Source organism: Pygocentrus nattereri, chromosome 5, assembly GCF_015220715.1.
Source record: "Pygocentrus nattereri isolate fPygNat1 chromosome 5, fPygNat1.pri, whole genome shotgun sequence".
Lineage (NCBI taxonomy): Eukaryota > Metazoa > Chordata > Actinopteri > Characiformes > Serrasalmidae > Pygocentrus > Pygocentrus nattereri.
This window is the reverse complement of record NC_051215.1, coordinates 35,474,784-35,497,264: the sequence shown is the minus strand read 5'-3', so window position 1 is coordinate 35,497,264 and position 22,481 is coordinate 35,474,784. Positions and strand designations below refer to the sequence as shown.

The 22,481-nt window shown below is 37.8% G+C and overlaps 1 protein-coding gene across 1 annotated transcript; it reads right to left on the bottom strand.

Annotated features, from left to right (window-relative positions):
* Positions 1–9,398: 9,398 nt before the first annotated feature.
* Positions 9,399–17,520, bottom strand: LOC108443950 (exocyst complex component 3-like). The gene is made up of 13 exons (XM_017724875.2): positions 17,390–17,520; positions 15,271–15,474; positions 14,527–15,139; positions 14,327–14,441; positions 14,103–14,234; positions 11,990–12,090; positions 11,746–11,859; positions 11,461–11,584; positions 11,160–11,282; positions 10,922–11,074; positions 10,331–10,452; positions 10,075–10,222; positions 9,399–9,886 (listed from the first exon to the last, which is right to left on the bottom strand). The coding sequence occupies exons 1-13, from the start codon at positions 17,490–17,492 to the stop codon at positions 9,884–9,886; spliced, it is 2,055 nt and encodes a 684-aa protein (XP_017580364.1). The 5' UTR covers positions 17,493–17,520; the 3' UTR covers positions 9,399–9,883.
* Between the last annotated feature and the right edge of the window lie 4,961 nt (positions 17,521–22,481).

Genomic DNA, 22,481 nt, shown 5'->3' with positions numbered 1-22,481 from the left:
TGATGGTTAAGTGCTTGCTATAATTAAAGCAAAAGGAGGATGCATCAAAAACTAAGAAATTTATATAAATATTTTTTAAAAATTACTTTTCCCTCACATTTTTATGCTAATTATATCATTTTAATGAAAACCTTTACATTAAATTACATGCAAATAGAAGCATGGTCTTTTGGGCCCTGCTGTATATGTACAGAGAGAAAGAGAGAGAGATTATGATAGGATGCATTGTTATGCACTGAGAAAAGACATCATTTTTATCTCATGACTTCAGTAGGTGTCATCTCTATGTCACATCCACCTTGTCTCTATTTAATCCTGACCTTTTGTTACTTCTTTACCTCATTTCTCCCTCAAATTCTGTCACCATATTCCCACTAAATCTAATGATGCACTTTGTATATTTTTATGACTCGACTGCTCTGCGTGGGTGACATTTCACACTGACATACAGGTTCTCACTGAAAGTGGCAGCATTTGTCATGGCTGATTTGTTGATTGTGCCTGATGTGCCTGTCAGAGAGCTATATCTCTGCCTGACACCTGCTCGGCTCCGATAAAGAGAATGTGAATCAAGATGCATGGGGAATCCTGAGAGGAGTGCAGTGGTGTGAACATGCTGAAGTTAAATATATACCCTACTGTCTGAGCAGCAGAGGCTTCACCACTCAGCAGGCAGCTGCATTCAAGCACTTCAGCTTTGCTTTAGACCTAGAAGATCACTCAATCCACTGCAGACATGCTTTAACAAATGTTTACCAAGCTTAGTTTTTCGAGGTTTGTTTGAAATGACATATTTCAGTGCTAAGACAGTGACATACAGTATATTGGAATATATTGCATATTAACATATATATTTCTTCCATATCTGAATAGGACAGAGGAACAGCACAGATGCTTAGGAAATAAAGAAAGCAGTGGAAGTTGGAAGCAAGAGAGATTGAGAGAGAGAGAGATGGAGCGAAGAGAAAAGGACTCCATGTCCTCCCAGGATAAGTTGTTAGATTTGAGGTGACATAGAATCCCAGTATTCCCACTCCTACTGAAACTCAAATGCTGCTAAAGCTTAGATTATTATAGAAGATTATTTTAATGTACTCGTTAGACAGCCTCAAAGCCTGCTGTCTGGCCTATAATTCACACCTGTCATTTTCATTAACAGCAAGAAATCCTCACAGACAATTATGCGGTTTTGTATCAGTGTGCGATTCACAACTCTGCCTGTCTCTGCGAGGCTCTCTCCCAGTGGCTAACGCTAAACTGGGTCCTGCTGTGATTCTATTCTAATCTCATGTAGAAAGCACAAGGAAGCACAATTATTAAACTTTATCTAATCATGAGTGTGAATATTCATGTATTTTTAGCTTGAAAATGTGTTTACTGGCCTTGTTTTCTTTTAGATTTTGCTTTTGCTTTTTGCTACATGAACATTTTAATATCAGCTATCAGTCTCAGTACTGTATAGTAGTATCAGTACTCAGACTGATAAATGTAATATTCTTCCTATCAGAACAGTCCAAATATTTGACTTGTACACAATCCTTGTACACAGTGTTACTTGTATGTTTAATAAGTAAGAAAGTAATTAATTAATAATGTATGTTATGGTAAAAAAATTAATTCAGAAGGTCAGCGATTATAACTGTGTGCTGAGTAACTGTTGATAATTCAAACAGCTGTCTCCCCCTGGTGTTACTGATGTGTATGTAAACAGAGTAAGAGAGAAAACCTATGGTGAATATACAGTACAACAACAGAATTTTCATAATTATGTAGCTTATACACTCACTGGCCACATTAGGTACTATTGCTTGTTAACACAAATAACTAATCAGCCAATCACAGGGCTGCAACTCAATGCATTTAGGCATGTAGAGGTGGTCAAGACAACTTGCTGAAGTGCAAACTGAGCATCAGAATGGGGAAGAAAGGTGATTTAAGTGACTTTGAACGTGGCATGGTTGTTGGTGCCAGACAGGCTGGTCTGAGTATCTCAGAAACTGCTGATCTACTGGGATTTTCATGCACAACCATCTCTAGAGTTTACAGAGGATGGTCTGAAAAAGAGAAAATATCCAGTGAGCGGCAGTTGTGTGGACGAAAATGCCTTGTTGATGTGAAAGGTCAGAGGAGAATGGGCAGACTGGGTCGAGATGATAGAAAGCAACAGTAACTCAAACAACCAAGGCAAAAGGGGGTCCAAACTTTTACTAGCAAGGTGTACCTAATAAAGTGGCCAGTGAGTGTATATTACATATGCTGCATTACATGTACAAGTTAAAAATGATTTAAACATACTGAATAAAAAAATATATAAAATATGTATATGGGTAAATAAAATTGAAATGTAAATGTTTTAACAGATAAAAAATAATGTTTTCTTTGGATCTGTGTAATGAATCCAAAGACAATGATGAAAAAAAAAAAAAAAACAAAAAGAGAAAAATAAAAAGAAGAGAAAAATCTCCTGGATATTTATAATGAGTACTTTAAAGGTTCTTGATGAAAATGTTGGAACGTACTTAAACAACAGTGCAAGTAACCAGTTTCAATAATATCTGCATGAGGTACGAGTCTTCCAAAATAACAAAGTACAATTATGTAAGTTTTTTTCCAACACAGTGTTTATTCCAGTGGGTTCCAGTTTCAGTCTGTGTGTGTAGATAAGTTTTTTCCCCTAACTTCATTGTTACTATAGCAACAACTAGCAGTAATAATAGTGTTATGTTATTAAGATTATGTCCACTATTTTTAAAGTGTCTGTGGTCACTGGTAATGAAAAGTCCTGCTCTTTGAAGCTTCAGAACCATATTTCCATATATAAAGAATATATTCCACTTCTTGGAATTATGTATTAAATTGTTTGTCTTTAAGAGTCAGTGCTAATAGAAGTTCTATAAATGTTTCAGGATTATGGAGGATTTTGTAGTTTTAAAATATAATTTGACATTTTTCTTTGTTGGATTTTGAAAATGTATTATGAATGTGTTATCAAGTATTCTGGACATCTTTATTACAATGTCACCACTGCTCCAAGTTCTTCTCCATTTGAGATAATGTGTCTCACTGTGGTTCACTGGAGTCTCAGAGCTTCACAAATGGCTTTGCAATCCTTTCCAGGCAGATACATTGCAACTTTAATTTTTTCTTTCAATATTTATTTAACATTTCTTTTGATTGAAGCATAGTGTGCTGCTTGTTGAAATGTTTTAGGTTACTTTGCATGGCTGGAAAGGTATTAAGTGATGATAGGGCTGGCAGTAAAAATCATTTTTGCATTTTAAATACCCAGCAGTACAATCAGGGTTCACATCCACTGCAATAAACCAGGTCAACCCAGCTGTTGTGTTATTTTGAAAGAACAAGCACTTACTAAATGCTTTTTAAACATAAAGGCTATGAGTCTGTTGGCTGAACTGAAAATGTAGTAATTTAGACACACGTGTCTAAATTTTAGTTTAACATAGTTAACATTTTAGTATGTTTTCTCTGCTCCTAACACACCTGATCCATAAAGATCAGCTCATTAACAAGCCCATCATACATTGAATTGGGTGTGTTACTGCAGGTAAGGCATTCAAATGTGCAAGGCAACAGAGGGGGCTCCAGGACTAGAGTTGGGAAACTGTGTAGGGCATAATTGTGAACTTTTTCATGCCTACCATCAGTACTGGCTGTCAGCCTGAAGTTCTGAATGCTTGTCTGGAACCTATGTAGATGTCAGCAGATAAGAACCTTAACCATGTAACCAGTAAGCCACTACAAATCTGCAATATTTACTTCAGTCAGCATGTTTTACCATTGGAAAAGATGGCAGAAGTACAATGGTTCATGCCTTGAACTCCAGCATTATCAGTGGCACTGAGGTTCAATCCAGTTGCTGCAAGTGTTAATGATTTGGCAAGAAGAGGTGCTATGGTTCGTGTTAGGCCTGTATGATTTTTTAAATGCTTGCCAGTTAAGACTGAACTAACATTAAGGTTTTGTGCCATTAGGTTTTCTGCAATGAGCTCCTCCTAGGAGGTCTATACACTTGTACACTTGTTGATTTTCTAATGAAAAGAAGTAAACACATCTTCTACAGCAAGGGGTCCCAATCCTAGCCTTTGCTACCCTTTCCTCTGCATATTTTGTGGCTTCCCCACTCTACTCACCTGAACCAGCAGGTGAGGCAAATGATAATTACTGAATGATTTACATGTGCCTAATCAGACAAAGCACAAAATGTGCAGTGTTGGGTTGCAAGGACTGGGACTGGGATCCCCTACAGACAAAATTAAATATGCCAATTTTCTGCACATTTTAGTGTTCAGTTTCTATTAGTTTGCTGAGTTTAACCTACTGGGAAAAAAAAACTAAAACATAAAATGTATATTTTTGCACAAGTCACACTTCTCAAATATATTAAATTCACTAAATTAAAATGTGTGGAAGTGTGTTCTCTGTAGACAATATGTCAAGCAAGTAATTTGACCAAGGTGCAGAAACTTCTGCAACTGTAAGCCAGTGGTCGCATCTAAGTTTAGTCTCTTCAATACAGATCAAAGCATCAAAACATTGCTATATTTCCAACCACCATTTATCAAAATACACTTAAAAAGTTTGTTTTAATGTTAAAAAATAAGGGAGCCTGGTTAAAATTTAGTTAAAATACCATTTTATTACTTTTTATAGTGTGTCTTTTGATGTCCTGGTCCTGTCATTCTTCCCTAATTGATTCTGTTCCCTCTGAAATGTTTGAGTCAGCATTTTTTCAGTGGAGCACCCTGTGGGGTTTGTATCACATCACTTACTTCAACAGCTTCTAGTGGCACAGAGCTCAAAACATACTTGAAACATCAAGTTTGGCAACCACACACTGTAGTTTGAGGCTGCTGTAATGGAGCTTGCCATGTGGCTGGTGGAAAAGGCCGCATTAATAACACAGTAGCTGTTTGCAAGCAGCAGCAGTGTAGTGCAGAACTTGTGGTTACTGCTTCTAAAATATGTTTAATTTTCCTCTGGTCTCATGCAAAAAATGCACTTCCCTGCATCCCACGGTTTGCAAATCAATGGAGCAGCCGAAAGAAGAAGAAGAAGAAGTAAGCCTAGAAGCTAGTATATCTGCTTATCTTGCACATATATAAAATAATGGCTGTAATAAAAATGATTAATGTTGGAGAAGCTGTATATTCCATAATGATGATTTACTGTTGATCAAATAGTCAGTGATCCAGGAGGCCAGAAGACTGAGTGCATCTCCTATAAAGTGGGAATAGAACAGATTTTATTTAACAGATTAAATTTTTTATATGTTTTATTTCTAAGCCTATACCAGAGAGACTCAAAATGGATTGCCTCAGATTTGGGTCATTGCAAGGCAAAGAGCTCTCCCTCTCTTTTTCTCTTTTTTACACACTCTGTTCCCATCTATTGATTTTAAGCTGCTGTCTATAAGACAAAACAACACTAAACGAGACCCGCTGAGTCTTCTGCAGCTCGCCACTTTTGTAACACATTTGTTTTTGTTTTTTTGGTATATTATTGAGCTCTCGCTGGTTCTCTTCAGCAGAATTCATCATCAGTGGATGAATGACATCAAGGTTGCCACTTGTGATCTTTTGATTCAGTCTCTAACTTTCTCACTGTTGTCTTTTTCTCTACCTTTCACTCTGTATCTATCTGTCTCAAAGATATTTTTCGACACCACATCCTTTATTGATGCTCTATTTTCTCCTTTAGACAAGAGCAGGTTTGAAAGAAAGTGCATGTATGGACTCCAGATGAGACGCAGAGAAAGACAGACAAACTCCAGCTCAAGTTTGTCAGCATACAGGACTGCAGGTGTGTTGAGATTTCAGCCTGTGTTGTAGAATTATGCTTTCCAGTGATTTCTCCTCTGAAACTCCTCAACTATCTATGCGGACACTGAGGTCTGGACCTCGTTAATCTCAGAATGTTTGTTTCTTCCATTCTTCTGGTCATGCCTTGGTGATGTGCAAAGGGGAACAACCAAGTAATTTAATATAGGCTTCAACATGTATTTCAGCTTAAAGTAGTAGATCGTAAATAGTAGCAGAAGTAGATAACACAACACAACAGATAAATAATTGAGTAATAAATTAAATTAAACAGGCTAACTGGGCTCCTCAGGCCATGATCGGCCGTTTTGTTTGAAGCCTCTTCAAGCACGGAGTGGCTGCGATGAGTCTCCTCTAATTTCTGAACAGAAACATCAGCCTAAATGTTTATGAGTCTCAGCAGCGCGAAATGATGATGAATGTCGAGTTGGACTGACGTAAAAGTCGCATGAATTCCGATCCGGCTGTTCAGACGGAGTCGCATCGCCGCAGATCGGATACGGATCGGATTTCAGTTCCACATATGAAAGCGTCTCAAATCGGAATTGAAAATATCAGATTCAATGCGTTTTTGCTGTTCACACAGCCACACAGATGTGTCACATTTGAGGAAAAAGATAGGATTTGGGCCACTTTTAGCTGCTGTGTAAACGTAGCCTAAGTCTAATAGCAATTTATGAAAGAATGGTGGGAAATGAACAAATGAAATGGGTACATAATGAAATTACAGGTACAAAGGGAGTAATATGGTGAAAAACATAAAGCAGAAATTAGCACACAGTGTAGTAACTATATTTGGGACTGTGGTTTATACATGGAGTGAAGTCAGATTTCTGCAAATATGGACTTCACTAAAATTCTGGTTCTGGTTTGCAGCCCCGAATCTACTACATTTGAAAAGACATCATAATAAATAGACAGAGATAGCAGAAGTACACACATTCCTTCTTTAAGTAAAGGTACTCTGGTAAAAAAAAACAAAAAATACTTGGGTATAAGTTGAAGCATGGATTACTCAAATATAGTATAAGGGACATGCATTTATGTACTTAAAGTAAAAAAAAAATAAAACAAAAATAAATCTACTTTTGAAACAGTGTTCTTTATTGTGTGTTATTTAGATGTATGTAGCCATGACATTTAGTAAATAATGATTTATCATAGACTTGCATGCATCACCAGCAAAATCATACAAATGATATTACCATCATTCATTTGTGATACTATGTCATTATTTTGACATATAATTATGTGGAGCTACTATTTTATTATTTGAAATATTAATATAATATTATCATTATTATGAGATGGTAAGTTATTATTTTGAAAAACATTCTCATTATTTTGTGGCTTAAACTAAACTGGGTTCTGCTGTAATTATTTCTGCTTGCACAGAAAGCATTAGGATATAGATGCACAGTTATTAAACATCTGATCAACGATGTGAATATGCATGTGTTGAAAAACGAGTTTACTACTGACACCTGTCTATGTCTAATTTGCTGTTTAAAAGCTTTAATTGCACATTTTGTTTTTGGATTTTTTTATATTAATGACATCAGTATTCCATCTGGTAAAATTCATATTTGTCCTAGCAAAACAGTCTAAATATTTGGCTTTATGAAACCCCACACAGTGCCATCATAATGTTGAAGAAAATAATTAAATAATATTATCTTACAATAAAAATAATTTGAGAAAGTCAGTGACTGGAGCCAGAATCTGTAATTCACACTTGTTATTTTCATTAACAACTAAAAAGCCTCACAGGCAATTATCCAGTTTTGTATCAGTGTGCAATTCACAACTCTGCCTGTCTCTGCAAAGCTCAATCCCAGCGGTTACAGCTAAACAGGATCATGCTGTAATTCTATAATCTCATATAGAAATCACAAAGACATAGATGAAATTACAACCCCAAATCCAATGAAGCTGGGACATTGCGTAAAACATACATAAAAACAGAATACAATTATTTGCAAATCCTTTTCAACCTATATTCAATTGAATACACTACAAAGACAAGATATTTAATGTTCAAATGGATAAACTATTGTTTTTTGCAAATATTCAATCGTTTTGAATTTGATGCCTGCAACACGTTCCAAAGAAGTTGGGACAGGGGCAACAAAAGACTGACACTTCAGAAAACCACTGTCAGTGAACACAGTTCGTCGCTCCATCTACAAGTGCAAGTTAAAACTCTGCCATGCAAAGCAAAAGCCATATATCAACAACACCCAGAAACACCGCCGACTTCTCTGGGCCCAAGCTCATCTGAGATAGACTGACACAAAGTGGAAAAGTGTTCTGTGGTCTGACGAGTCCACATTTCAAATTGTTTTTGGAAATCATGGACGTCATGTCCTCCGGGCCAAAGAGGAAAAGTACTGTCCGGATTGTTATCAGTGCAAGGTTCAAAAGCCAGCATCTCTGATGGTATGGGGGTGTGTTAGTGCCCATGGCATGGGTAACATGCACATCTTTGAAGGCATCATTAATGCTGAAAGGTACATGCAGGTTTTGGAGCAACATATCCTGTCATCCAAGCAACGTCTTTTTCAGGGACGTCCCTGCTTATTTCAATAAGACAATGCCAAGCCACATTCTGCACGTGTTACAACAGTGTGGCTTCGTAGTAAAAGACTGCGGGTACTAGACTGGCCTGCCTGCAGTCCAGACCTGTCTCCCATTGAAAATGTGTGGCGCATTATGAAGCGCAAAATACGACAACAGAGACCCCGGACTGTTGAGCAGCTGAAGTTGTACATCAAGCAAGATTGGGAAAGAATTCCACCTACAAAGCTTCAACATTTAGTGTCCTTAGTTCCCAAACGCTTATTGAGTGTTGTTAAAAGGAAAGGTGATGTAACACAATGGTAAACATGCCCCTGTCCCAAGTTCTTTGGAACATGTTGCAGGCATCAAATTAAAATGAGTGAATATTTGCAAAAAACAATAAAGTTTATCCATTTGAACATTAAATATCTTGTCTTTGTTGTGTATTCAATTGAATATAGGTTGAAAAGGATTTGCAAATCAGATCGTCTTCTGTTTTTATGTATGTTTTACACAACGTCCCATCTTCATTGGAATTGGGGTTGTATTATCTAATCAGTGTGAATATCCAAATTTGCAGAAAATATCTGCATTTTTAACATGAAAATCCTGATGCACTGCTCTGTGATACAGATATCATTTTCCTTTAGAGTTGTATAGTTGTACATTTGCTTGACACATTTTTGAACATTTTTATGTCGACTTCATCAGTACTTCATCTGGTAAAATAAATATTCTCCCTACCTAAACAGTTAAATATCTGGATTTTTGAACCCCTCTTACACAGTCAGTATGTTTAATAAGTAAGAAAGAAATTAAATTATATCTTCAAAATCAAAATAAATACAGAAAGTCAGTGACAATAACTGTCACCAGAACTAACTTAACAGTTGTCTCCCTCTAGTGTTGATGATTTGTATATACACAGAGTGGGTAATCAAGACAGAACACATAGTGAATACAGTACAAACCAGATTTTTTTCTAATAAATATATACAGATGTCCAGCAAAAATGTAATGCATTTATTTTATATTCATAGGTGTAAAAAGAACAGAAGCATTTTATATGAGAAAGTGAAAATGAAGTCTTACTCTATTTAAAATGGAAGTGTGGAGTCAAAAATATATCTGAGTGAAGAAAAAAACATGTGAACATACCCAAGTGTATAACAATAAAAACTATAGTTTTAACACATAAAATTAAAGTTTTTGTTGTTGTTGTTATTTGGTGTAAATTGCTCTGGTCTGTGACACTCTGGTCTATGATGCACTAGTCTGTGATGCACTAGTTTGTGATGCTCTGGTTTGTGATGCTCTGGTCTATGATGCACTGGTCTGTGATGCTCTGGTCTATGATACACTGGTCTGTAATGCACTAGTTTGTGATGCATTAAATTTTTTGCCTTGACACCAAGGACATTTCAGCACGCCCCAAATCAGTTTTAGGTCATCAAGGTCCATAACTCCTGAAAAGGTGGCAGACTGTCTCACTGGAAAAGAAAGAGATAACATAAAGCTTTTGTGGGAGACCTGAAAATATAAACATGAATGCTTACAAAATACTTTTCCACAAGTTTACAGTATTCTACTCTACTATAGTAATAAAATGCTACTGAAGAAAGGCAAATTAGGCTATCTAATGACCATATAATGGTATTACATCAGACAACAGAGGTACCTTAATATCACTGAAGAAGGCGTGTTCATGGTTTTTCTTCTCAGGATTCTGTTTTAGCTCAGTAAAGTGCCGAATGACTCGTTGTAGTTTTGAATACCTCACAATACTTTTGTCTCTGAAGTACAGAATGGCTGAAAATTGCTTCTTACTGGAAATTGAGAAAGTTTAAGAAGAGTGTTCTCTGAAATGTGCAGTATTACGGGGTAAAAATAAGCATTAACATAGCACATGCCATCAAAGATGAAACAATGCTCACCTGATGTCTGGGTAATTTTCAACAAATGATGGTAAGAGTTTTTTTATGTCTTTCTCATTTTTCTGCTCAATGATTTCACTAAGCTGATCTCCTAGCGGGTGAAGCCAATTTACTGTTGATCCCTGAACGCAGAAAAAAGATTAAGCTGATAAAGGATAAATACCTGATAAATAGTAAAATACCTCAATTATTTGAAGCACAAAGGTACAAACATACAGTAGATTACACTATAATATGTTTCTCCAAGTATGGGGTAGTTATATGGCATAAAATGACCTCAAAATACAAGGATTGGCTTCTGAGGGAAAAACATTAAAACCATAAACCATTAAAGCCATAATAAGAATTTATTGATTTCTTTTACAGCCCAGATTCAGTTTCATTTGTAGGTGATAAATAGGAATATACTGAGCAAGACTTTGTATTTTGTTTACAATTTTTTATTTAAAAAAAAAAAGAAGAAATAATTCCATACTACTGTTGAAAATAACTAATGCTTTGGAGTTTGTACCTCACACTCACCTGGTTAATACCTGGAACTTAAGGCATTACCAAAGGTTACACCTGAACAAACAACAGACAGTACATTACCATATCAGAGAACAGTTTCCTGAGTTGATCCCACTGTTCTTTAATCTTAGCAGCACCAAGATCATTCTTCTTGCCTTTGCATGAGTACTTTTCCTTCAGAAGCTCAGAAATGTACTCCTTCACTGCATGGTAATGCAGGTCATTGGCGAAGGACTGTGGACATGACATTTGTTAACACTTTGTAAGACACTCTTTCCCAGAGGAATTTACACCTATGGGTCAAACTGATCAGGCTCACCTGTGCAGGTGGAGATTTCATAGATTTGGTGTATCCAGAGTAGGTCTCTATTCTGTTCATTATTTCGTTGAAGTCATTATCTGTTTTGAGCCATTTCTTGGTCATCAAACTCTCCTTGTAGGGCTGAAACAAATTGTAATACATTTAATTAAAATACTTATTTCATAAATTGAGATAATAGATGATAAATAATAGAATCAATAAACATCCAGGAAACTTGCAGCTACAATGATTTAAAAAATGGTACAGCACTGTACATGCAACACAACACTGATATGTTGCTAAATCCAGCATAGCCCACCTCAATTTCAGCTTTAAACTGTTCTAGGAGAACTCGTCTCAGTCGGAGAACTAGCCTGTCTACTTCCATCCCCAGCCGGTCTTCCTGATCTGGGCAGCTGCCTCTGTAGCACTCCATCTGCTCTCTGGAACAGATAAACACCTAGTGAACAAAAGTAATATTTTGCATCAATCAAAGCCTCAAAAGCATTTAAAACCACTTCAGCTTCTTTTGTGTTCCACTTTTTACAGTGTAATGATGATATATTTTCATCACATTGAAACATTGCTTTTCATGAGGACTTACTTGAGTGAAATGAAGCTGTTTATGTATGTGACATGATATGTAGCCCACAGACAGCAGTCCAATACATCTGAACCCAAAAAGGAGGAATTCTGCTTTGAAAACTCTTCCTCAAATCTAAACAACAGGAAAAAAACAAGGGGGAGCTGCAAAAGGTAATGTGTTTTACAATTGATAAAGTTGGCCCTTTAAAATTTTATTTTACTGTTCTAACAGTGTAATCTGACACATGCAAGCTTGGTTTTACCTTTTTGGAAAGTGCTTCAGTGCCTCTAGGCAACAGCACAGAACCCTCTTTTCCAGGTTTCCATCAATCTTCCTAGAATTCTCAGCAAATCCTGCTATTATCTAAAAAAGGAAATTGTTTACATTGCACACACAGTTTATTGATATTGACAAAGATTGTTGATGAGACTAGCAATAACTTTAATTTTCATCAAAATTACACAGTGGTGGAGCTACCATCTTTAGCTCATCTTTTGCTGCACAATTCATCAGCTGCTTTGTTAATAAAGCAATGCTGCTGTGCACAATACACTTATACCAACGTAACATCCACTAGATGCCATTAACATGTTGATGTTGTAAGCGATCTGAGGATCTTGACCACCAAACAAAATTTTTTTCAATGATATTAAAGAATTAGAAATATAATCATTACAGAAGTCCGTTTAAAATGTACCAGTGGGAAGATGTTCTTTCATGCCTACAGCTTATTTGTGATGTCAAGGTTGTCTGGCTTGAGGGAAGCTATCAGAGTCAAGCACATACATATATACACACACACACACATACAATGTCATTACTATGTTGATAATGGAACTACTCTTCCCAAATAATATCTGGCCAGCATTGGACTTATGGTGGTCCGAGGTAGTGGGGTAGTATTTGAATGAGCTACCTTTGTGTAGCCCATTTAAATACCAAGAATTTTAATTAATATCTGTAAAAGAGTGAAATGCACAGTTCACATTGCAAATACATATCATGTCATGCATGCATATAGTGATACTTTTTTTTTTGATCCCACAACCAGGGAAATTCCACCTCCACATTTAACCCACCCGTGAAGTGAAACACGACATACACACTAGTGAACACACACACTAGGGGACAGTGAGCACACTTGCCTAGAGCGGTGGGCAGCCCTATCCACCGCGCCCGGGGAGCAGTTAAGGGTTAGGTGTCTTGCTCAAGGATACCTCAGTCATGGACTGTCGGCCCTGGGGATTGAACCGGCAACCTTCCGGTCACAGGGCCACATCCCTAACCTCCAGCCCATAACTGCCCCTAGTAATGATTAATATAACAATAGGCAATTTATTCCCTGAAATCCCCTGACTCACTGAAGCAGATGTTGAACAAAAAGCATCCTCCAATATAAGAAGACAACTTGAAGTATGCTGTTGGGGCTAATCTTATAAAAACAGACATTACCATATTTTTTGCATCACTTTAGTTCTTTTTTAAGATGGTATTAGCAACATGCAAGTAACAAGTCCCACAGTTTCACTTTTAATAATCTCTCATCTCAGCTTGACATTTACTGAGCCTTCAGTGGGGTCTAGGCGTTGGTGTTTGTTTGGTAGCTTGTTAGCCTAGTAACACCCTTTATGGATTCAAAGTATTTTCCTAACACACATCTTTTAAAGATAGAAAAAGAAAGCAATGCAAAATAGAGTGGGTTTGTCTTGGTAAAATACATATTAATATAGGAAATGACTGTTATGCCATTTTCTGTAGATATTTCCAGGTCATTTAAAAAGGCTGGAAAAAGTGTCCAACATATAGCAAACTTAACTAAAGCTATGTTTAGAAGTGAAGACATTATGCCTACAGTAGCCCACCTTGGACTTACTTTAATGAATGAAACCACACTCATTTGTAAGCCCATTGTGCTGATAACATAACAGAGAGAGTTAAGGGAAGAGGAAGAAACCAGGTAACATGATGTCAAGCTAGATGATTGGCTTTACAGGCAATGTCTTAAAATCCTACATGAGCAACATGTGATTAATCCAAATAGGACAGAAACAGCCGTATCTAATGGATGCACGTTCCACATGTGATCACATGAAAAGAAATTCTGATACAAATCAATATTGTACAAACCAGCTCTCTCCTACGATTGTGAGTGGTCTCTTTCCATTGATAGGCAAGGTAGATCTATGCATATTATAGGTGTTGTGCTATGTACATAGTTAGTATGTAAAAAGATTGCACACTGCAATCAAAGGTTAAATACAATAATTACATGAATGCATAGGGAATTAGGAAATTAATGCAACGTAGGTTTAGCACTGCTAGGACCCGAAAATATAACACTGGAAGGACAGCTTAAAGCAACACATTTAACATACCTTTAATATGTCAATGTGAATTTCAGAGATGGGAAACCTTCCATCAACTGTGTTCTGTGGCATTTCTTTCTTCTTCCACACATCATCATGTTCAACTTTAATGATGTTGCTAAGTAAAGTCTGTAGGCCTTTCTGGTAAAAAAGTAATAAACACAATAAGCCACAAATGAAATTAATATGCTTATATATACTTTCAGTTTCCTGCAGCTGTGGTTGTTTCTCACCTGCAGACAGTTACAGTATTTCTGTTTAATCTCCTCTAGAAAGTCATCAGAAAGTACGAGAACTTTCTGCTCCTTCATCTCTGGCTGCAAAGAGGGCCTGCCAAGGATCTTCTCACTGTAATGTACAACAGAATTTGTACTGAGTGTCAAGGCAATCAACAAAAGCTTTTAATATAGTATTGCTCTGTACTACTTCTGACCTGTGATAGCTGTTGATGGTGAAATCCAGCATGGCATAATAATCTTTAAGTTCTGTGACTTTTCCCAGAAGCTCTCTGAGATGTTCTTCTACAAACTCATGACAAGATGAAACATAGGTGTCAAACACGTGAAAGTTTGGTGGGTATGAGGTAACAAGCTCCGTCTTCACTTTCTCCAGCAGTTCCACCATCACTTTACCCAGAAGCCCCAAGTGCACGGCCAACCACGAAGCATTGTCTTCACAGCTGTCCAGATGAACCCCCTTGAGTTTTTCTGTCACCCCGTCCTTTACTGCAGCCTCCCAGGCATCCATCCATCCCTTCATCCCTCCTGGATCTCCTTCTCTCTTTTCCTCCTCTTGGATGATGTGGGCAGCGAGCCTCAGCAGCTCACTGGAGGTCGAGTCATAGGAGTGTTGGACAATATCAGTCAGTTTCTTCCTCAGGGTCTTACAGAGCTGAGACAGATCTTTCTCTTTATTAGGTAATTCCACTAGAGGGGTCATCTCACCCAGAGCTTCCCTCTCACGTTGAATCTCAGACCGCAGAGATAGTAGGTTCACATAGGCCTCTTTCAAAGAATCATTTTTTAATAGTTTGTTAATCTCCGGAACTATAATGAGGAAGGGAGCAAACATAATGTTTTATTATTAAGTCCATTTCTTACACCACACAATAAATACTAATCAACATCAAGCAGAAAAACACAGGCAGTGAGAGGATAAAAAAAACATAGGGAAATACCTGAGAGGGCTTTATGAGGGATATTACTGATGAAAGAATCAGAGACCCTTTGACTTTTCTTTCTCTCCTCTACAGCCCTTTGAGGAGTACCATTCGTCCCGTCCTTCCAGAACCTCTTCCTGGTCTTTGTCTCCTCTCCAGAACCCTCAGGAGTACCATCTGTCTTAAATCTTAAAGATGTGAAGTTCTTAAGGGTGACATTTTCTGTTGCAGGTGAAAATATGTAAGAAAAAGAAAAACTTACAAATCAGTTATGAATTTCTCCACCTTATGTGGCTTCCGTAGTTCATCCCTGGATCTGCTTTATGCAGTTCATTACAGGTTACTGTAATAAAATTGCTGTGAAAGTTGTGGCAATTTGTTGTAAAAACATTTGAATAATTTTTCCACTTAAAGCCATGCGTAAAAAAAAGTAAAGTCATTTTGATCACATCGCATTTGCCATTCTCAATTTTTTTTAGTTAAAAAAAATTACAGTAAAATACATTTATATCCCATTATTCCTCAGCACCTGTATCAAAAATGGGCTTTTGGTATAGCAGTGTACATCAATGTTAAACCCTTTGCACTGTGTTCACTCTCATTTCTCTGCCATTCTGTTCCTCCCTTTATTTTTGCATATTTGTCACACTAAATGGTTTCAGGTCCTCATATAAATTGTAAAACCTTCATAGCCCATGTAAAAAATAGTAAATGCCCACTAAATTTCATAATTGGTTGTGCCAACTTTAGCAGCAACAACTGCAACCAAATGCTTCCTATAACTAGAGAACAGTCTTTTATACATTGATGTGGAGGAATTCTGACCCACACTTCTTTGCAAAATTGCTTCAGTTCAGCCACACTGGTGGGCTTTTGAGCATAAACATTAAGGTCCTGCCACAGCATCTCAATGGGGTTCCAATCAAACTTTGGCTAGGCAACTTCAAAACCTGAATTTTGTTTCCTTTGAGCCATTCAGACGTGGACTTGCTCTTGTGCTTCAGATCACAGACTGATGACCAGACATCACTCCCACAGAATTTTCTAGTAGAAAACAGAATTTGTGGTTCTGGCTTTTATGGCAAGTCATCCAGGCTATGGAGCAACAAGGCATCACTATGTGTGATGGTGTGATGTTCTTGTTGTGGCATGCTGTGTTAGCTTATGCCAGATGTAACCTGACTCCTGTTCCACTATTTCCAAAAGGCTTGAGGGTTGATTTTGCATATTAACAACACAGCAGTACTGCACAAGTAATGAAAACAGGTGCTATGCAAAAAATCAGGATTCACGCCCACTGCAATAAACCATGTTAACATTTTCATATTCAAAGCTCAAACCAAATGAATATTTGGACTTCATGGCTGCAGTTTCAGATATTGCATAGTGCAAGATATTAAACTAAATTTTCAAAAAGCCTTTGGTTGCCAATCTGGGCTTGAAGATTACCTCAAATTTTATTTCTGATGAAATGAACTTATCTGGTTTAACAGTATAAGAGTGTTTATAGTGAGTAACAAGTGGCATGAATACAGCACCTGATACTTCTATTTCAAATCAAATTTAACAGGCATTATTATGGATATCTGTTTTAATATATTGTCCTAAACTTTGTCTGAGGTGACACGCTTTGAAATAAACTTCAACAAACCTTGCTGTATTTTTGAATATTTCTAAAAGACTCGTTGAATTTCACACAAAACCATAAGGGTCTTCAAAGGTCTGTTTTGGTCTATCGTTTCCTAACGTATGATTTCATTATGACACAGCTCGACTTTATAAGAAAATTACTTTGCAGAGAGTATCAATAATTAATAAAGCAATGTTACCCCCATCCAAAGCCACCTGTACGCTACACTTTGCATCTGTGCACATCAAATGCTAGGCAAGCCAGAGATTTCAGAAGCATCCTGCTAATGCTGTTTACAGTATGTCTAATATTTCCAAAGAACAAACACTTGCCAAATGTTTCTGAAATGGTTAAAATGCTTAAAAGCTACGTAAGTCTGTTAACTATATTACAAGTGTAATATTTTAAACTTGACTAATTATATGATAATGAATAAAAAACATTGTGATTTGTTTTGTAATATTTGTAACATAGATATTTGTTCTATATCAGATTATCAGTTCTTACCATCTTCATCCTTTGCCTTATCATCATCATCATCATCAGTATCATCTTCAGCCTGGGAACGAAAACAGGCCACAGTTCTCATGCAAGGACAGCAACATGCCATGGTATAATATATGAGCTCTGTTTTGTGAAAGACGTTTGGCTTAAATGCAGCACACGGGTGTTTTTGCCGCTTATAGTAAGTCATGTGATGGAGGTTTAGGAAGGAAGGATAGAGACTGCGGTTTCACCTGTGGCGGCACAGTCAAGCTTGTTTGCATAACACTTTTCTTTGCTCTGAAAAAGAAAAGAAAACCTGGTAGAAGTTAGCTGTTACATTGCAAGATTTAAACTGTTGTCTGTAGATAAAGCTCATGGAGACTAAAAGTGAGAATAAATATGTGATTTGCCAAGCCATGGTGAAGCAATTTGAACCATTCTTTTATGATTCATTTTTAGAGAGGCTAGAGATTTGGATTGGATTGTTTAAAAACAGTAGTGAAACACCAAGTTTTCAAAAGTTTACAAGTTTACGAATCAAGTTTACATCACTGAAGTCTAAAACTTTATTTTGGAGAAGGAAATAAAAACGATAATTTCAGGTGAATTCATATTCAGTCTGTTCACTAATTTTGAACAGGCCACTGTGAGCTGTGCACATTACTATTGACTTGTTTAAGGGCCCATGCTCTGAGATGTTCACGTTCGTGAAACTTGAAATCACACTGCACAACTGAAAAAAACTGAAGGGCATACTACAGCTGGAGCTCTTGAAAACTTTTTTACTGTGTTGATTTCAAACACCCAAAAGCTTCTTTCACATTTAACAGTTTAGTATTTTTTTTCCAACACACATAATTGAAGTGTGTGTCTTACCACAGACAAGGCCCTGAGATGTGCAGGACAGCAGGGGGATCCCCTAGGACTAGAGCTGGAAACCTGTGTAGGGAATAATTGTAAACTTGTTTATGCCTACCATCGATACTGGCTGTTAATCTGAAGATCTGAGTGCTGGTGTGGAACCTGTTTGATGTCAGCAGACAAAGGTTTAACAGTGTAACCAGTAAGATGCCAGCAATAGTTTACAATGTTTACTTCAGTCAGCATGTTTTACTGCTGGACAAGATGGCACAAGCATAATGGTTTAAGCTCCGTGTCTTGGACCCCAGCATTGTCAATGGCACTGAGGTTCAGTGCCGTGTTTTGGCAGCTGCGAATGATTTGGGACGAAAATAGCACCCTGAAGAGGTGACGTGACTAAAGTTTTAGAAATAAAAGTAATGTTTTAGCTTTGTTTTAAACCAAAGTTCTGGATCTTACAACCTATGTGCAGGTTGCATTAGCCCCTCACATAAAGGAAGAATGAACAGTGGCAAGTTTACCATTTCCTAAAAGAGAAAAATCTCTGAATTAAGGCTTCTCTTTCTTTCTTCCTGTTTTTGCACAAGTAGTTATACTTTCACCAGCTGTGACCTGCAAGACGTACTCCTTCACCACAAAGTAATGCACCTCACTCACAAGTGCATGTAGATGAACACATGAAAGACACTTAAACAGGTCTGAGCTCAGTGGAAAATGAATGTCACAAGACTGTGAAGCAAAAGTAAAGCAGACATATACATGTGTATATATATTATGCATACACAAATTCTCTTTTCTAAGCAACAAAACAATCATAAGCTTTTTCATTTTATCTCCAGATTTGCTTGGGTGCTTGTGTCAGTATCATGTACGTGTGTGGGTCTCAGTACTTCCTTTCATGTCACATACGGAAACCATGCAGATAGACAATAACAAAAAGAAAAAAATGTGTTCCTCACTGATGCGTAGGGGTAGTGAAAGTTTTTGTTTTGTAATTTTTCTTGTGTAAGATAAGATGTACAGTGCACCCTATATCATTAAGAGTAATGTTGAAAAATATTTGAAAATTCTGTAATTCCTTAATGCAAGAGAAGAGGGGACACAAAACTCATTATATACCACATTCAGATTAACATACATAAGCCATGGTATTAAACAAAGCAATAAGCCACTCAAGGCTGTGTATTATAGTAATTTTAGAGTAGTTAAAGCCATTGTTAGGCATGTTGCGAAGCAAAGTAAAATCAATGTTATGCAGTGTAATGCAACCAAAAAGGTAGCTTACTGAGAAAGTCATTTAATCAATTTAGAGTGAGTGTACATCTATCTATTACAAAGAGAGAGGGAAAGTCAGAGAGAGCAAGCAAAGTTATAACTATATTCTGTGCCAAACAGACCCAGATGTAGCCTATATAAACATAGTGGTATTAAGAAAAGGGGACTTCCCAAGCTTTTAATTACAGTACTACTCTGTAACACGTCTTATGATGTTCATGAAACTTGGATCATATTGGGTCACTGCGTTTAAGCCTTCTAACAGCCTTTAGAATATCTCACTCACAGCTTAAATTTAAATGGATGAGTTTTTTTCCAGTATCACCAAAAAATGGACAGGGCTACATATGCGAGGAAGTTATGACTATTCTAAGGGCCTGTAACCCCCTTGCCTTATACCCTACCAATGAACCAGTGCTGTCTTCCCTTCCTTATACCCTGCTAATGAATCAGCGCTGTCTCCCCATCCTCATACCCTACTAATCAACCAGCGTTTCTCCCCTTCCTTACACCCTACTAATAAACTGGCGCTGTCTCCCCATCCTCATACCATACCAATGAACCAGCATTGTCTCCCCTTCCTCCTACACTACTAATGAACCAGCGCTGTCTCCCCATCCTCATACCCCTACTAATGAACCAGCGTTGTCTCCCCTTCCTCCTACACTACTAATGAACCAGCACTGTCTCCCCTTCCTCATACCCTACTAATGAACCAGCGTTGTCTCCCCTTCCTCCTACACTACTAATGAACCAGCGCTGTCTCCCCTTCCTCATACCCTACTAATGAACCAGCGCTGTCTCCCCATCCTCATACCCCTACTAATGAACCAGCGTTGTCTCCCCTTCCTCCTACACTACTAATGAACCAGCGCTGTCTCCCCATCCTCATACCCCTACTAATGAACCAGCGTTGTCTCCCCTTCCTCCTACACTACTAATGAACCAGCGCTGTCTCCCCATCCTCATACCCCTACTAATAAACCAGCGTTGGCTCCCCTTCCTCATACCCTACTAATGAACCAGCGCTGTCTCCCCATCCTCATACCATACTAATGAACCAGCGCTGTCTCCCCATCCTCATACCCTACTAATGAACCAGCTCTGTCTCGCCATCCTTATACCCCTACTAATGAACCAGCGCTGTCTCCCCATGCTCATACCCCTACTAATGAACCAGGGTTGTCTCCCCATCCTCATACCCTACCAAGGAATCATCATCCAGGCCCTGGAGCAACAAGGCATCACTATGTTTGATGGTGTGATGTTCTTGTTGTGGCATGCTGTGTTAGCTTATGCCAGATGTAACCTGACTCCTGTTCCACTATTTTCAAAAGGCTTGAGGGTTGATTTTGCATATTAACAACACAGCAGTACTGCACAAGTAATGAAAACAGGTGCTATGCAAAAAATCAGGATTCATGCCCACTGCAATAAACCATGTTAAAATTTTCATATTCAAAGCTCAAACCAAATGAATATTTGGACTTCATGGCTGCAGTTTCAGATATTGCATAGTGCAAGATATTAAACTAAATTTTCAAAAAGCCTTTGGTTGCCAATCTGGGCTTGAAGATTACCTCAAATTTTATTTCTGATGAAATGAACTTATCTGGTTTAACAGTATAAGAGTGTTTATAGTGAGTAACAAGTGGCATGAATACAGCACCTGATACTTCTATTTCAAATCAAATTTAACAGGCATTATTATGGATATCTGTTTTAATATATTGTCCTAAACTTTGTCTGAGGTGACACACTTTGAAATAAACTTTAACAAACCTTGCTGTGTTTTTGAATATTTCTAAAAGACTCGTTGAATTTCACACAAAACCATAAGGGTCTTCAAAGTTCTGTTTTGGTCTATCATTTCCTAACGTATGATTTCATTATGACACAGCTCGACTTTATAAGAAAATTACTTTGCAGAGAGTATCAATAATTAATAAAGCAATGTTACCCCCATCCAAAGCCACCTGTACGCTACACTTTGCATCTGTGCACATCAAATGCTAGGCAAGCCAGAGATTTCAGAAGCACCCTGCTAATGCTGTTTACAGTATGTCTAATATTTCCAAAGAACAAACAATTACCAAATGTTTCTGAAATGGTTAAAATGCTTAAAAGCTACGTAAGTCTGTTAACTATATTACAAGTGTAATATTTTAAACGTGACTAATTATATGATAATGAATAAAAAACATTGTGATTTGTTTTGTAATATTTGTAACATAGATATACCCTACCAAGGAATCAGCGCTGTCTCTCCACCCTCATACTCCTACCAATGAACCAGCGCTGTCTCCCCTTCCTTGGACCCTACTAATGAACCAGTGCTGTCTCCCCATCCTCATACCCCTACCAGTGAGCCAGCACTGTCTCCCCATCCTCATACCCTACCAATGAATCAATGCTGTCTCCCCATGCTCATTCTCCTACCAACGAACCAGCACTGTCTCCTCTTCCTTATACCCTACTAATGAACCAGTGCTGTCTCCCCATCCTCATACCCCTACTAATGAACCAGCGTTGTCCCCCCTTCCTTATACCCTTCTAATGAAGCAGTGCTGTCGCCCCATCCTAATACCCTACTAATGAACCAGCGCGGTCTCCCCATCCTCATACTCTACCAATGAATCAATGCTGTCTCCCCATGGTCATTCTCCTACCAACGAACCAGCACTGTCTCCTCTTCCTTATACCCTACTAATGAACCAGTGCTGTCTCCCCATCCTCATACCCCTACTAATGAACCAGCGTTGTCCCCCCTTCCTTATACCCTTCTAATGAACCAGTGCTGTCTCCCCATCCTCATACTCCTACCAATGAAGCAGTGCTGTCGCCCCATCCTAATACCCTACCAATAAACCAGCACTGTCTCCCCATCCTCATATTCCTACCAATGACCCAGTGCTGTCTCCCCATCCTCATACCCAAACCAATCAGCCAGCACTGTCTCCCCATCCTCATACCCTAC

Bases quoted from the DNA above. Each gene is read 5' to 3' on its own strand.
- LOC108443950 (XM_017724875.2), bottom strand. From the start codon at position 17,492: ATGGCATGTTGCTGTCCTTGCATGAGAACTGTGGCCTGTTTTCGTTCC. The intron at 11,075-11,159 runs GTGAGCCTGATC...TCATGTCCACAG, and splicing joins TGAAATCTCCACCTGCACAG to TCCTTCGCCAATGACCTGCA. The intron at 10,223-10,330 runs GTGAGCATTGTT...CTCAATTTCCAG, and splicing joins GAAAATTACCCAGACATCAG to TAAGAAGCAATTTTCAGCCA.